At 42.9% G+C, this 17,123-nt stretch overlaps 1 protein-coding gene across 3 annotated transcripts in view; it reads left to right on the top strand.

Annotated features, from left to right (window-relative positions):
* The window catches only part of UNC13B (unc-13 homolog B), a gene marked incomplete at its 5' end in the record, with an annotated part of 98,616 nt that overhangs the window by 56,998 nt on the left and 24,495 nt on the right, over positions 1 to 17,123 (top strand). For 2 of the 3 annotated variants that reach the window (XM_080940368.1, XM_080940367.1), the window contains 5 exons: positions 9,261 to 9,330; positions 12,805 to 12,883; positions 14,885 to 14,959; positions 15,372 to 15,591; positions 16,591 to 16,818. In XM_080940368.1, the coding sequence (XP_080796494.1) occupies positions 9,261 to 9,330; positions 12,805 to 12,883; positions 14,885 to 14,959; positions 15,372 to 15,591; positions 16,591 to 16,818 (672 nt within the window). The remainder of the gene's footprint in view (positions 1 to 9,260; positions 9,331 to 12,804; positions 12,884 to 14,884; positions 14,960 to 15,371; positions 15,592 to 16,590; positions 16,819 to 17,123) is intronic. The other variant, XM_080940369.1, reaches the window with a different exon arrangement.

Genomic DNA, 17,123 nt, shown 5'->3' with positions numbered 1-17,123 from the left:
ACTGGCAGAAGTGTAAGGGACCAGGTATCTGTACGGTGTCGATGGGATGGGAGGAGGAAAGTGTTGGGGAAATGTATCGGCGTTATAAGTATATGCACCTTTAGAGCCACAGCCCTGCTACCAAGAATGTGTCTTGCAGACATATTTCTACATGTGGAAGTGGCATATGTACAAGGTTATTTTTAAAGTCTTGTTTTTAATAGTAAGCATTGAAAAAACAACCTAAATGTCCTTTAAATATATGATGAGATAAAACTTTGGCACATACAAACAGTGGGATGTAGTACCATATAGCTGTAAAAAAGTGGGGTGGCTCTTTATTCAAATGGAAAGCTACCTAAGGAAAAAAAGAAAGAAAGAAAGCATAGTGCAGAATGGTGTGTGAGAGAGAAAGGAAAACACCCCTTTAGGGCCTGCTGTAGTATATAATATTGAGGAACTGGTATAGTCATGTATTGCTTGACAAAAATACAGCCTGAGAAGTGCACTGTTGGTAACCTCATTGCGTGAGCATTGAAGTATATACACACGAACCTAGATGGCGTATAGTCTGTATAGACCGAGGCCACGGGACATACTACATTGTCCTGTGTATGCTGTCGTTCACTCAGATGTCCTGCAGCCCATGGCCATGTGTGGCTCTCCATGGGAAATGGGATGGAGGCGTTTTAACAATTTTTTAAAATACTATATACCTCTTCAATATTTAAGAACCTAAATGGTAATATCAAGTCATAAAATCCAATTTAGAAAATAAAAAATGGAAATCATGTCACTTTCTTTTCAAATATCCCTGGAGCTTAACTATGTATAAAACTTGTCTTTCAAAGCTACTTCAGCTGCTCTGGTTTGTAACTTTATGTTCATCTTCTCTTGTTCCACTGAGCCCCTCCCCAGAGGAAACTGTTGTCTTACAGTTGGCCTTGATTTTTCTGTTTTCAGCACATTAGTGATCCTATGCTTCCTTCTAGTCCCAGGCCCTGCGTTTACTCATTAACAGCCCAAGGCACCTCTTCCTTCTGTAGTTCACCTTCTGTAAGGGATTTCTTTTCCTCTTTACTCCAAGGCCAGTTTTTAACCCTCCTTGAACATCCAGAAATTATTTCTTTGCAGCAGCAAGAGAAATATTGTGTGGCTAAGCAGTCCATCCTCACAAAGCTCTTAAGTTTGAAGGAGAACTGCTGGGTCAAAAGCCCTGAGAGGGGGGCCACACTTTTACCTGTCTTTAACCCTCCTAATGGCTCACTCAGCACCCTGGCACAACTGGTAGTCATGTTCTTATTTTTATTTGGAAGCTTTGATGTTGTAATTATATAACATAAAATTGCCCTTACATCCATTAAAAGTTAGCCTTGGATTTTATTGTGTGTTTATGTACTCACATAACTATAAGACCATCATTTATCTAATATAAGAACATTTCCAACACCTTAAGAATCTCCACTAGCAGTCACTCTCCCAACCTCTGCCTCCAGCCTCTGACGAACACAGTGTGTGCTGTGTTCCAGTGGTGATGCACATGGCTGTGCTTCATCTCTTTTCTGGACTGAATAGTATTTCCTGGGGACATTCTGTTGGTGGTCATTTGGAGGATTGTTACCGCTTCTTCCTCTAAAGGATGCTGCTGCTGTGTATCAGTTTGTCTGAGTATTTGCGTTGTTGCTTTTCCGAGTCAGGACCCAGGCTGCCAGGGCTGTAGGCCCACATTGGATGTGTTTTCTATCTCTTGGATATTTAAGTAGAATTGCTGTTTCCTGTGATAATTCAAACCGTTTCCTAATGTGCTTAGACTATTATATATCTCCAGCAGGAACATAGAGTTTTAATTTCAGACTAGCACTGGATAGAATATTTGTTCTTTTGGCCACTCTAGTGGTTGTAAAGTGGTTTCTCAATGAAGTTCTGATTTGCATCTTTTTTTTTAAATTGGATATTTTCTTTACTTACATTTCATATGTTATCCCCCTTTCTCAGTTTCCCCTCTGGAATCCCCCTATCTCTCCTTCCCTCCCCCTGCATCTATGAGAGTGTTCCCCTACCCACCAACTCCCTCCCATCTCATCGCATGCGTTTGTTGGTCCTTTTTATATTTATCACTAGAGTAATGTGCATTTAAATTTTTGACACATTTAAAAAATGTTTGTTTCTTTGTTAGTAAGTTGTATATAAGCTGTTTGTATGTTCTGGATTATAAGTGCATATATTACTTGTAAATATTTGTCTGGTTTTATTATTGTTCATTTTCCCAATGTTGTCTAAGGAGCATAATTTTTTATAAAAATATTGCAACTTTTTTATTAAAAAGTTTTACTATGGTAAAATATTTAACCATTTTAAATATTAAATTCTGTGTATTCAAGTTATGTAACTGTCACTACATCTGTGTGCCCTTTCCAACTCTGAAACCTTTAAATACTAATTGCCCGTTCTGCTTCCCTTAGTCTATAACTTTGCTTCTGTGAACCAACTGCTTTAGTGAGTGAAATAGTGAATGTATGAAGTAGAATCAGTGATGTTTATCCTTTGAGGGTGGCTTACTTTGTTTGGCCTCGTGTCCTCTAGGTTCATCCATGTGTCAGCATTTTCTGCAAAGCAGCATGCTAGCGCACGTATGTACACCTTACCTTTTTGCCATCTGTTTGCCTGTGGTGCACAGTGCTGTCCTGAGCATGGGTAGATGGCGTGCGCTGAGTCCCTGCTCTCATTTCAGTTCAAGTCAGACATCATCTTCCACTGTGACTCTCTATCTTAGTTTTTGAGACAGGGTTTCTTCTGGAGCCCAAGCTTAAACATACAGTAAGGAGTCATAGTGAAAAATGTCCAGCAGAGCTTTGACAAAAGTCCTAACGCCATCTTTAAGGAGAGAAGAGTAAAATAAATCATGACAGACAACTTGACGTGCACAATGTCAAAACAAGGGTTGAGGCTGAATCGGGACCAGCACAAAGCAACTCCAAGGCTACATTTTAACTGAACTTAAAAGAACAACTTCAAATGGGTCACTGACCTAAGTATATAAACCCAAACCTATAATGTTCCTTGAAAAGTACCTCGCAGACTAGGGATTGTAGAGATGGCTCAGTTGGCAAAATGCAAATTTTTATATTACTACCGACAGTTCACAGGAATTCCAGTTTCTTCATAGGATCTCTGTTTTTTATTCAACAAAAACCATTGTAATTGATGTGAAGTAGTACACAAAAGTCTTGATTTTGATAAAATTCAGTTTATCTCCTTTTTCTTGTCTCAATCAGGATTTTGTTAATAGCTAAGAAAGCAGAGTTTCAAACAAAATCATGGAGATGTAATACTTGGTGTGTAATAGAGGACAGTGAGCTCAGGCCCTCATGCTTACACAAGCAGACACTCAATTGAGCCATTGCCATAGCCCCCAAGTCTTTTTGAGGACTTTATAGTTTCAGTAGGTATATTTAGGTTCGTGATCCATTTATGTGTGCATGGTACAAGGTGTAAGGTTCAACCTCACTCTTAGGCATTATATATGGCTAGTTGTCTGGTATAATTTATTAAACTATTTGCTTCTTCTAAAACAGCCATAGCACTTTCTCAGACATGCACCCAGCATGAGAGTAGGGTTGTTCCTGGCTCTCTGTCCTTCCCTTTGACCGTATGCCTTTAGACCCTGATTCTTTTTGAGACATCCTCTTCACTTGGCTCCCATAAAAGCTGTCTGGGCTTTCTCACCGTAATCTTTGTGTGTCGTTGCTTTCAGGCTGTGTTTCTATATCTCCTCAACCTGATAGCATCCCGAGGCTCAACCATGCCACTTTCTGTCTGCTCATACCCACTGCTGAAGTGATATTCTTCTAGACTTATGGGTCTGTAATCATTCTGAGACGAACATGTTCCACAAATACCACTCTGCATATACTCAGTATCGTCATTGGGAGGTAAACAGATGTCGTAGACAGAACATATCCTAAACCAAACTCCAGATCTTTCTCTTCAATTCCCCATAACTCTGCTTTTTATCTAGTATTTTATTACCAGTAAATAGCAGTCATTCTATCATAACTAACATCCAATCTATTAGTAAATTCTGCCTCCTCTACCTTTAATTTTATTCACTCTTTTCCTCTGTCTGTCTCTGCTGTCTCTCTGTCTCTGTCTCTCTTTATGTGTGTACACATGTGTGTATGTCAGAGGACAGGAGTCAGTTCTTTCTTTCTAGCACATGATTTCCAGGGGTTGAACTCAGAACCTTAACTCTGCTGGGTCATCCTGCTAACCCGTCTCTTTCGTCTTAAGCAATGACCTCCACCTCCATTGTACTCACCCCTGTTTGAGCCATTGTTTTCTTCCATCTGGATCACTGCAGCCGTCTCACTGGTCTTGTTCAAATCCCTGTCCCTCAACAGTCTGTTCTGTCACAGCAATCAGAGTAATTGTTATCAAAGATCATGTCACTTCTTGTTTACAATCTCCAGTGAGTCTGTGTCTCACCGAGAATGGAAGTCAGAATTCTTCTGAGGACTTGAACTGTCTCTTACTGAAAACTAGCTGTTCTTCCACACCAATTATGTTCCCACCTTAGGCTTCACACTTGGGTATGTTAGACTGAAAATACTTCTCTTCTAGGACTCTGAATGTTCTTTTTATTCCTTTCCTTCAGGTCTCTGCTTAAAAATCTTATTGATGAAGCCTCTCTGACAACTTTTAATTTTAAAAAAAAGGGGGGGGGGTGTTTTGAGCCAGAGCCTAATGCATATCCCATTGAGATTCAGTTCCCTATGTAGCTAAGGATAGAAAACATTGAACTTCTGATTCTTCTACCTCCACCTCTGACAATGCCATAGGCTTCTGACACATTTTCTTTGGTCCTGGACAAAAGAGATTTTTCTTAGAAAAGTTCTAACTCCTAAAATGTATAGATTCCCTTTGCTGAATACAAGTGTGGGATCTGCTAAGCTTTCTGACTACAGAGGTGAGATCAAATATATAGTGCTTATTCTCAATAAGTTCATCTGCATTTCGAGTAGGTTGTGAAGTATGAATTGGAGGGGACCACATCCAGTGCCAAGGATGCGAGCAGAGCTTCTCCTAGTACAGATGAGAGGCAACGAGACTATGGGCTAGGTCAGTGGTCATCTAGAATACAACTCAGGAAAACGTGTCACAGAGGATTGAATGATCAACCCACACTTACTGGGTGGAAAGGGGGAGGAATCCAGTTGTTTGTCTGTGGGAGGATTTTCTCAGGCCTTGGATATAGAAGAGGTAGGTGGCAGTGGCGGTGGCGGTATATGCTGAATTTGAAGTAAGCATGAGATATGAAGGTACTATGTGGTAGGCCACTAGCAATGTGATCTGAAGGTCAGCTAGAACCACTGTTACGGAAGCACCAGGAAGGGAGGGGACTAGTGTAATGATTGACTTATGTCATTAGTATCCAGTTGAGACTCAGAATCTGTATCTTCTGTCATAAGTTTTGTGTGTGCTGATGGAATTTGTCAAGGCACAATATGGTAAGTACTAAAATGAAGACAAAGCAAAAGAACTTAGGACTTGCTCCTATCTCAGTGGGTCTCAGGAAAAGCTGTGTCAGGCTGGCAGGGCAGAATATGTGGGTTTCCGACCGTGTGGGGAATGAGAGTGTGCAAAGTCCAGGGAAGTTAGTGGGAGAGGAAAACCTGGAAATGGGAATCAAATCTTTAAGAGCCTTGATGGGCTTGTGGTCTTATTTTATGTTTAAATTTTTTATGTGTGTACATATACATATACGCTTGGGCCTAAGGCTACGTCAGGAGTCTTGGTTGCTCTCCATCTTGTTGGTTGAGTCAAGATTTCAGTTGAACCCAGAAGTTGACAATACAGCTAGTCTAGCAAGCTAGGTTGCTCCAAGGACGCCCACTTCCTCCTTCCAAGTGCTAAAATTAAAGGTGGGCTGCTGTGCCCATCTAGCATCTGTTTGTGTTCTGGGGGGTGTGGTGGACTCCAGTCCTCAGGTGTGTGCAGCAACATTCTATCCATTGGACTGTTTCCTCAGCCATATATATATTTTGGAGAATGGAATTTTGCAGACATCAAGGACAATGAGGGAGGGTGACCAGACTATGGTATGATTTTTGAGACTATATTTAAGAAGTGGAGAAGTAAAGAAACATTTCCAATTTGAGTCTTAGAGTCAAAGTTTTTTTTTGCCCAATTTTCTTATTCAGAGAGAAATAAGGAGGTTATCCTCAGGAGGGTGGGACGTGGATATGAAAGACCTATGTTCCTGTCCCAGGAAGATATCTGTTTTTAATCCTCACTCACTTTTCTGGTGCCAAACGGTTTTGGGGGATTCCACTTGCTGAGCCCATTCTTTTGTCTGGACAAGTAATCCTCTCGGCCATCAGAAGTCGCTTAGAGAATTGACGTATGAATTAGTTTCTTCTGTTTGCGAAGTGAAGGGCTTTTCAGATGGAGAGAAAAGGAAGTGGAAAGGCCCAGTTGGATGGATTTCATAGAGAAGGGAGCTGGTGGCCCTGACCACATGTGTTTCTGAAAGTAGTGTAGTCTTTGGTGAAGAGAAAAGGAGACTTTCACTTGTTGTTACTTGATTGACCCATCTGAACGCATCCATTTTCTTTGTCGTATTGCTCGGATTAGTACGTAAGAATTAAACCTGAGATGGGAGTCATGGTTTTCACTCACTGTGGTCTCCGTCAGAGCAATTGATAACATACCCAAAAGTCTTCACATGTTCCACATCTTGATCCTGGTATGCCCTACTTTGGCCCAGCTTAATTTAGTTTGGAGAAACAAGGCCAGATTCACTGAGCAAATGAATGGCCAGATCTGCTCTGCGAAATGGGAAGGGCTCAGCCACCAAGCTTAGAGCTTAAGACATTCTATACAGACAAATTCAACTCATATAGCTTTTGAAGAAAGAAGGTACTGTGTGCTCAGTACTTGTGCTGCCTGCAGGGAGAGTCTAATGACAGTTCTGTGGCATTGGCAGCCCTGATTCTGAACACAGACCACTTTGGAAAGAGGAAAAGAACAAGTGGAATTCCCAGGCAGACCTTGTCCTTTGTAGTATGTACCCCTAGATGTTTTTACTAAAAATCAGATTGGCCAATACAGGAAGAAAAGGAGCTAGTGAGGTGTCCTCCATGGCCTCCTCCGTGTTCAGTCAGGCCCTCCCCTTCATGTTCCTTACGAATAGCTGCCATTTTGGGGGGGCTCTGCAACAGAACATAATCTGCTAACCTTTCTACTGTTTTTTTGTTTTTGTTTTTTTTTTCCTACTCTTTCTCTTCGTGCAGAAGGAAATCGAGAAGCTCTTCAGGTTGTGCCTCTGGTCATTTGGGCCTATTTTGTTGTTTATTTTCTACTGTTCTCTGAGTACCGTGTGTATGTCTATGTGTGCATGATCTGTCCCTCTGAGCTGTGGTTCATGTAAATACTCCATTTTTTCAGAAAGAAGTTTGTGTGCATGCTTATGTTGTGTGAGAGGATGTGTGTGTGTTGGCATGCGTGTGCTCCCACTGTTCAGCCTCACCCTGCCACACTGAGCTGCCCCTGTGCTCCCAGTTTGCACAGTCATCCCCTACTTGTTGCTGACTCCAGCGTATGTTGTAAACAACCTGTGGCTGAGCACAGCATGTCCACATACTTTATATTTGTCTCTAGTCTGGGACCCTCAGTGTGAAAGTGCATTCATGCTTTTGAGCTGGCTCCCTGGCCTCTGTCTGGACATGAGCTTCTGCTGTATGGCCACTTCAAGCTTTGTGAAGCACTAATGCACTCTGCCTGTTAGCAGTTGCTCTTGAATTTGGTGAGGCTTTACTTTGCTATTGACTTGGGCCCTAGAGAACACTGAATCCTGTTCAGAAGAGTTTGTACATAGTTTCTGAACCTATAAACACGATTCATGTTCACCTTGTCTTTCCTTCAGATACACCTTCTATCTACGGGCATACCTTCTAAAAGGGTTTGGCTAGACTTCTTCCTGCTCCCCTCCCTCCTTCAGTGTGCTGTGTATGCATGTCCTGTGCTTCTGCAAACTGTTGCCCTCTCTGAGCACAGGAAGTGTGCATGATCTGGGCTTAGCTCCCAAAGACTTTTTTGTCTGTCTTCTGAAGCCAAGTCATTTCTGGCAAATGTCTAATTCCAAGAACCTAAAAAAAGAGAGATGAGAATCAACTCAGTACAGTAGCTGCTTCCAGAGGGAAGATACATTCTTGGTGGGATCTAGGAATGCACAGATGCTTAGCCTTTGCCTCTGCCCCCAGCATCCCTGGGGGACATGCTTCCCCTTTACTCTCACCTGCTGTTGTTTCTTCTGTTAGCACACCGAGCTTGTTCCAGCCACTCCTTGCTGCCTTCGGTTCTGTCCCTCTTTTATTTGTCATCCCCTCCAGGACTAGGACAGGAGGCAGATGAGGTGGCATAGGGTTGGAATAGACAAATAAGTTAACATTTAGGCAACATGACAGGCGTTCACTGAGACTTTAACCCAAGTTCCCCTGTGTGGTTGCTCTCCTTCCCATCACCGGTGGCCCTATCTCGGCTCCCATACTGTTCTGCCCATTGCTCCTGTTCAGAATCAGCCACATTAGTTTTGCCCCAGGCTAGTTAAGGGGGCAGAATAGTTGGGCTAGAAAGGAACAGAGCAAGCTAGGAAGCCCTGGATGTACTAATGCTAGGTTTCTTGTTACTTAAAAGCATGCACAATGGGTTTCTTGGAACCTCCTGTTAGCTTTAGAACTCTCACTTCTCTATGGGGTTTTTTGTTGTTGTTTTGTTTTGGTATTTTGCTTTTGTTTATGCAGAGCCCTTTAAAAAGTAAGGTTCGTCTTATTTTGTTTGTGGTTGTCCTTTCCCTGACTATTTGATCCCTCAGTTTTCAACTTTTCATAAAATTCACCAGAATTATAACCCAAGTAATCTGCCCTATGATCTCTTACTAGATAGTTTATAAAATGTAGAGACTGGACTCATACACATTTCGTACTCAGCGAGCTAGAGGTTGGAGGACCCCAAGCCACCCCAGATTGTCCTTTTACTTCAGTAAGACCTGGGATCCCGAGAGTTCCCACCCGCCTTAGAACAGGCCCTCTGAGCTTGGCCTTATATTCTTTCTGTGGATGGTGGAGAAGGAAGTCAGGCAATGCCCACTGTTGCAGCCTGCAGGCTGCCCAAGGTAATAAGGTATTGGCTTCAACTTCAGATGGACACTGTCACAGCATGGATTGTGGGACCTACTTTGCTCACAGTCCAACCTATAGGCTCTCTCCCATCTTTCTCATGAGCTAACTTTCTTCTCTTTTTAAAGATTTCAGATGATGGTGACCCCTCCTTGCCTCAGTGGCTCCCAGAAGGGTAAGTGATTCTCTACAAGCTTTCTGTGATGCCCTCTGTCTACGTTTAGCTTTTCTCTGACAATGTGTAAGATGTCTCCACATGCTGGACTGTGGCAGAGCAAGAGGTCCTACCATGGGTTCACTGGCTGTCTGGGGTAGAGGAGAGAGCTGCTGATTGACCCTCTAGAGGCTGAAGCAAGAGCTTTGCACGGCATTTCCTGGGCCAGGAGAGATCACTTTAGCAGTCTGTCTTTGCCGGTGTAATTTCTTATTTATCATGTTATATATCACATCACCACTTTTTATATAGGAAATAACGGTATTTGAGTAAGTGTCATTATTTATTTGAATTCGTCCTATCATTGTTGGTGTGGCCGATTATTACTCCTGGGCTCAGACCCGCTTCAGCTGTTGTGAGTCACTTATTACACTCCGCTCCAGTCAGGACGTAAGGGCATCCCCTCTGAGCTCAGTGTGTCCTCAGCTTTACTCCTAGGGGTTTCTGATCCATGTGATTGTACCAGAGCAATTTTAAAGCTTGGCTGCCGCCCATAACTGACTGTTGTTCTTGAGAGTGTCCTCAAGGCATCGCTCTCCCATACGCTGCCCATTGAGCTCCCCAGCTTTCCTTTTTTCTGTTGCCCTATAAAGGCTTCTGACGTCACACTTCTCAGTTGCCTCCTTATGCTCTAGCCAGGAAAGAATACCAGACCATAGAGTTATCTACATTTTTCAAATACCTTTGTCTTCTTTGGTCAAGGCAAATTGTTTGAAAAACCCAGTCCTTTCCATCTCTTTCAAAAAATAATTTGTTGCAAAACCTCTTGACTTAACCAGAGCATATTGTAGTTGTTAGAATTCACTGTGAGTCCCTGTCACCAGTTGATCCTTTGGTGAACTTTAGGTTCCTTTTTCAAACAATTAGAAAATGTATACATGCCAGTAGAACATTTCCAAATTTGTTTTAAAATAAGACGCAAGGCTTTTCAAAAGACTCTCCTCTTGTTTTCCTTTCTGTGCTTCCTAAGTGTAGCAATGTCTCTAAAACGAAGTGCACTGCCTGTGTGCAGGTAGTTTACTAGACGTCTTGTATGTTGACTCGATTGCGCCAGCTCCTGGTCTTAACCCATTAGTGCCTTCCTTCCTTTCCTCTATCATGGGCACAATTACTTATTCTTCTGGGCTTCTTTTTTTTCTTTAAATGTCCCCAGGAAGAATTATAAATTTTTTAAAATTTTAAAAAAATTTTTTAATTGAACAACTTTATTTTATAAAACAAAGATAAATGTACAGATTTTAAGCATTTTTGCATAAAAGTATACAAATACATTTTTGTCAGTACTTGGTTTTTTTAAAGGTTTGATAGTGTGCATTAAGATCTTACTAGTTACAATGAGCATAAAGTACATGTAAAACAAGATGTAACCTGGAATTAGTCAAAGTTTTCTTGGTGTGTAAAGATTAAACATAATGGTTTTTCATTTTCTTTTTCTTTTTTTTTCTTTTTTATTTTTTGGCCTTTGTTTTTTCTTGAACTTCATATAGTCTGTTTGTTGTTTCTGGGGTGTTCTGAGCTTTCTGGGGTTAGTATCCAATTATCAGTGACTGCATATTATATCTGTTCTTTTGTGACTGGGTATCTCACTTAGGATGATATTCTCTAGATGTATCCATTTTCTTAAGAATTTCATAAAACCATTGCTTCTGATAGCTGAGTAGTACTCCATTGTGTAAATATACCACAGTTTTTGTATCCATTCATCTACTGAAGGACATCTGGGTTCTTTCCAGCTCCTGGCTATTATAAATAGGGCTGCTATGAACATTGTGGTGCATGTGTCTTTGTTGTATGTTGGAGCGTCTCTGGGGTATATGCCCAGAAGTAGAATAACTGGGTCTTCAGGTAGTACTATGTCCAATTTTCTGAGGAATCACCAGACTGATTTCCAGAGTGGTAGTACCAGTTTACAACCCCATCAACAGTGGAGAACTGTTCCTCTTTCTCTGCATCCTCGCCAGCATCTGCTGTCATCTGAATTTTTGATCTTAGCCATTCTGACTGGTGTGAGGTGGAATCTCAGGGTTGTTTTGATTTGCATTTCCTTAATGGCTACTGATGGCACTTCCTTAGATGCTTCTCAGCCATTTGATATTCCTCAATTGAGAACTTTTTGTTTAGCTCTGTACCCCATTTTTTAATAGAGTTGTTTGATTCTCTGGTGTCTAGCTTCTTGAGTTCTTTGTATACCTTGGATATTAGACCTCTATCTGATATGGGGGGGGGGGCTTCTATCTTTAGACCAGTTATTATGTGCAATCTGGTTACTCAATATCTCTAGCCCATTGTTCTTACTAAAAGTAAGTAAGTAATTACTTGAGTATGCTGGTATGCATCTGAAGGCTCAACACTTTGAAGCAGGAAGGCTGTTAGTTTATGGCCACCCTGAGCCAGCTAAATAGTGAATTCAAGGCCAGCCTGGATAAAGTAGTGAGACCCTGTCCCAAAACAAAGCCAAGTACATAAAGTTTGTTTTGGGGATGATTTATTTGTCTTCATTAAAGTTAATAATTCAGCCGTCAAGAGTAGAAACTCCCTTTCCCATTTTAACTCAACCTCATTTTGTGGAAGTGACACAGACAAACGGAGACTCGGAGAGGATAGAATATTGTCGGAGGACTAGGGAGCTGGCAGAACTGCAGCCAGAGTCCTGGCTATACCACAGAAGCCTGATACTCCTTTGGAAGCATGCTCTGTCTTGTTTGCTTGTTCTTTTTAAAGGTGTATGCTGTTAATAAAATTAGGCAACAACAAAGATCTTCAGTTGCTTTTGCTGTCATTCTTCTCTGGTCTCTATTGATAGGTATCTAGGACTGATCTAGACTCTTAGAATCCCTTTGCTGTTTCTTCTTACCCCCACCCCTGAGGCTTCCTAAGTCTCCTGATTTACCCCTCAGCCTCTGCTGAGTTATGGGGCTTATCTAGCCCCGGGGATCTTTTGTGTCAGAAGACTCAAGTAGGCAGACCAATGATTCTCTCGTGGTTAGATGAACGCCTCCTTCAACACGTCATTTCTTAGTAGTCTTGCTTACCTAGGCAGCTGGCAAGCTGGTAGAGCCACCTTATGGGCTCTGTTGTAGCCTAGACTGTTCAAGACTACTTATGTGGAGAGAAAGCTCTCGTGGTCACCAGTTCCCACCTTGCCTTCTGGAGTATAACCATCTTCAAATCAACAAAAATGCCTTGAACCATTTTAGTGAGTTAAAAGAACTCTCAGGCCTTTCCTAAGATGGCAGGAATCACTGAGAGACAAGAAGAAGATTCCAGATGGATCCCTTGCCTTTCCTTTTTTCACTTACCGCCTTCCCTTTCCTGTCAAAGGTACATGGAGGTTAGTTCACCATCCTCTGAGCAGAGGAGAGTAAGGATAGGCAAACACAGAACCTGCCAGTGGCTCGAGGCCAGACGAGATTCTAATGTTCGCTTCTCTCCTAGGCCAGCCGGAGGGCTCTACGGCATCGACAGCATGCCAGATCTACGAAGAAAGAAGCCACTGCCACTTGTCAGTGACCTGGTGAGTCAGGATAGTGGCATTAGCTGAGGCAGTAGTCTTTGGGTGTGCACCCCACTAGGTCTTGGCAAGCTCTCAGGCTCAGAGTCAGTCGTTTCAGAGCCACTGTTACTTAATGACAGTTTCAGTGGGTCATAGCTCTAACTTACTCCCAAGTCAGAGTCCTGGGTTCTTCAGTGTGCCAAGTTCCTAGCATTTTGGTGGCGTATACCCTCAACACTGAACTCAGATGTCTTAAACCAGGCATCTTAACTTCTCTAGTAGCTTGGCAACCTTCTTTGATAACTTAAAATGGAACCTGACTCTAGCCTGTAGCCCTTAGAGTACCGAGTACTCTTAGAGTACTGAGCTTGGTGTGTAATATGCTTAACTGGAGCTTGATCCTTCCTAGAGGCCAAATTAAAGCCTCTTCCAAAAGTATAAGTTCTATAGACTGTGTCTGTTAACCTAAGACACTGAGAAGCAATGATAAAATATTTGTGCAACTGAATTGCATCAGGCTTAGGAGTTCAAGGTGCTCTTGGGACTTCCAGGATGACCAAAATCTCCTATTGGCTGTGCTTTCTAAAGTAGGAGCAGTGTGAAAAAGTGTTCATAGCCTGCAAGTGGGAAGGAATAGAATGGGACCAAGCTTTCCTAGGGCCTCTGAGCTCTTAGAGCCAGATATAAGGTATGACGGTTCAACAAGACCTGGATCCTCATTTCTTTCCCATTTTCTGCTCCTGTTACTCTCATTTCTCCCTGTTCTGTGCATTCTGGTTTTCCTGTCCACCCCTTTACTTTCCCGTGTTCTCGTTTCCTCCCAGCAACCTCTGTCACTTCCCTCCCCTTGTCATTTCTTTCTTTTCATTTCTTGTTCTGTGTCTGCACCTTCTTTCTCTTATTCTTTCCTCAGCTTTCACCTTACTCTTTTCTCTGTAGGCCCTCCTTCTCCACAAGTAAGTCTGGATCATGTCTTGCTTCCCTCCTCTGTCATTTACCCCTGCCCGCTTTCACTTTGAGACATATTTGTCCTTAGAGCAGGCACTCAGCCTGGGTCTTGGGCAGTTCTCTGGGTTGGACACAGTTTTTAATAGATAGAGGCAGAGTGATTAGAGCATGTTCCCTGTGATAAGCTAGAAGAGAGAACCACTCAGATGCCTCTGAAAGCTTTTGTGCCCTTAGTGGACTTTAACACCATGTTGTTCCTTTCTTTGCTCTCCTCTACACAGGCTATGGTGAGTGCATTCAGAGCCCTTCCCCATCCTCTTAAAAGTTCTCATCCATGAATTATTTGGGCCCCTCCCAGCTGATGTTTTTGCTTAGACTCAAATAAGATCTGCCTGTCCAATGTTTGCTGCCTTAATGAAACCATGTGTCTAATAGGGGCCACCTTTAAAACTTGGACTTGGCAGAAACATGGGGTTCCTCTGCACTTGCTAACAGGACAGCCCCAGTTCTTGCACTTTACTCTCTATCCTGTCTAGCCTCCACTGTCCCCCTTTTACTGTCAAATGCCATTTATTTGGGCTTTTGGCCTTTGGACTATGTGTGGGGTGGTACCTGGGCATAGGGGTCAAGATGAGCAGTTTTTATATATAAATGACTCTGATAATGTGTGTGTGTGTGTGTGTGTGTGTGTGTGTGTGTGTGTGTGTATGAGAGAGAGAGAGAGAGAGAGAGAGACAGAGAATATTAATCTTGTGACCTATTTCTTACTATAATTCCATTTTTCCTTTGATGTCTATGGAATAAGACAACCTAAGGATAAGAGGAAAGCCCTTTGGGTGGTGGTTATTCTAGAGGAAGTACTATTCTAACATTGGTAGAACAGTCCCTTGAGGACCTAGACTTTTACATCTTTATCTGACACTATATTACCTGTTACCCAAGAGTGGTGTCTAGTGACAGCAAAAATAGAATGGTGTCAGTTATAGTCAAGTGGCTTTGGGAACTGAATCTGCCTTCCCGGGACCTTGTGGTCTTTTGTGGTATCCAGGGTTGACAGGCAACTCTTTCTCACAGTCACTGGTCCAGTCACGGAAAGCAGGGATTACATCTGCTATGGCCACACGTACCTCTCTCAAGGATGAAGAACTGGTAAGTGACTCGTGGACATTTGTGACTCTGCTAGCCTCAGGATTGGTCATCTCTGTAGGCATACTATGAATTCTGGTATATAGTTGCCAAGATAGTGTCTGGTCTCAGTTTTCTACAATATGAAGAAATAAGAGTCCATATTGGGGCATCTTGGGTTTTATAGTGAGCCCATTACCCTTTGTTTCCCTAGAGTGAATGAAATGAATGCTCAGACTCAACAATGGGTACACATGAATGACTAGAAGCACATTCTAGTGTAGCCTTTTCTGTGCCAGGCAAGCTCTAGGTTGCTCCAGGCTAGGATGTGTTATCCACCACCAGAGAAGAAACCATGGACCTGACTGTCCCATGGGGTCTCAGTGCTTTCTAATACAGTCTCTGGTTGGTCTGTGATGGGGCATGTGTCTTTCAGAAATCCCATGTGTATAAGAAAACTCTGCAGGCCTTAATCTACCCCATCTCGTGTACCACACCCCACAACTTTGAGGTCTGGTCTGCCACTACACCTACCTATTGCTACGAGTGTGAAGGCTTGCTCTGGGGCCTTGCTCGGCAAGGCATGCGCTGCAGCGAGTGTGGAGTCAAGTGCCATGAGAAGTGCCAGGACCTGCTGAATGCTGATTGCCTACAACGTGAGTGCCCATGGGAGGAGGGCTGGGGCAGGGGCGACAGGACCTTTGTAACAAAGCGTGAGCAAAGAGCAGTGGTGCTGGGTTTTCTCTTTTGCTCTCTTCTGAGCATCTCTACTCCTCAGAAAATAAGGTGCCTTTCCAAACAGTGCATCTTACAGCAGTCTCTGAAGCTCTTTTAGGGAAGATCCTTAGAACTTTCTATAGCATTCTATGGAACTAGAGTCTCTTGCGGGATTCATTTGCTTCCAGAACATCAGCTATACATCAGGAATAGTAGACATCATTGTTTATGTTGAAAAAATGTCTGTTATAATCCTGCCAGGTGTGGTGGCACCTTAAATTCAGCACTTGGGAGACAGAGGCAGGCAGACCTCTGTGGATTCAAGGTCATCCTGGTCTAAGACAATTAAGGCTACATAGAGACACAGAGGGACCCTGTTCCCCCGCCCCTGAAAAAAAAAAAAGGAAAACAAAAATTCTAAGAGATAAAAATCTGTGTTTCTTCATAGAGAAAAAGTGGTTCACAAAGCTAGGAGTGGTAGAGATACGACCTAAACCCATGTCTGGTAGCAAAGATTATATATATATATTTTTAAATCATACTACACTGTTTGCTGACATTAAAAGCACTAGGACCATAAAGCAGAACCCAGCTGAGTTCTGTGGCACTTCTAGGATTTGTATCATGCGTGACAGATGAGATTGGAAGCATTGTCATGGTCACCTACCATTGCTCCATGGTGTCTGAGACACCCTTTGGTGATATTTTGACTTTGGGGACTCAATGGAACCTCTTCCAACATTTCTCTAAACAGAATAATATAATGAACTCCACCATCACTATCAAGAGTTTGCTGCCCTTGAAATTGCACTCTCAATTCCTCTGGCCTGGTCGCAGCCCCACCGACAGCCTTTCATAGAGAACTCACAGTACCCTTAAGCTTCTCACTCCTCCTGACCTTACTGTTGCTTAGCTCTGCTTTCCGGGCCATCCTTCAGGGGCTGCTGAAAAGAGCTCTAAGCATGGAGCTGAGGACCGGACTCAGAACATCATCATGGCCATGAAGGACCGTATGAAGATCAGAGAACGGAATAAACCAGAGATCTTTGAGGTTATCCGGGATGTGTTCACCGTGAGCAAAGTTGCCCATGTGCAGCAGATGAAAACAGTGAAGCAGAGTGTCCTGGACGGCACCTCCAAGTGGTCAGCCAAAATCACCATCACCGGTAAACAAGCCAAGTGAGGGCCTAGGGAGACCTCTAAAAGGTGGGGAAAGCCTGAGAGGAGGCTCATCTCAAGAGGGAACAAGGGGTTGAGAAAGAAGCTATAACTGAGGGGAAGAGAGAATCTCCTGTCATTCTTCACCCCGCCCCATTAGACTAGGTCCCAGAAGAGGCAAGTACTGGCAAACAATAGGAACCATAGTGCAAGGACAGCCTAACTGCCTGACAGCACACACTCGATTAAAAGCTGTGGGGGGAGGAGACCAGGGAATGGTCACCAGTGACTTGTTGGTAAGATGTGTGGGGCT

Source organism: Micromys minutus (assembly GCF_963924665.1).
Source record: "Micromys minutus genome assembly, chromosome: 28".
NCBI classification, from domain to species: Eukaryota; Metazoa; Chordata; class Mammalia; order Rodentia; family Muridae; genus Micromys; species Micromys minutus.
The sequence above is the reverse complement of the archived record's forward strand: the minus strand, read 5'-3'. Positions and strand labels throughout refer to the sequence as shown.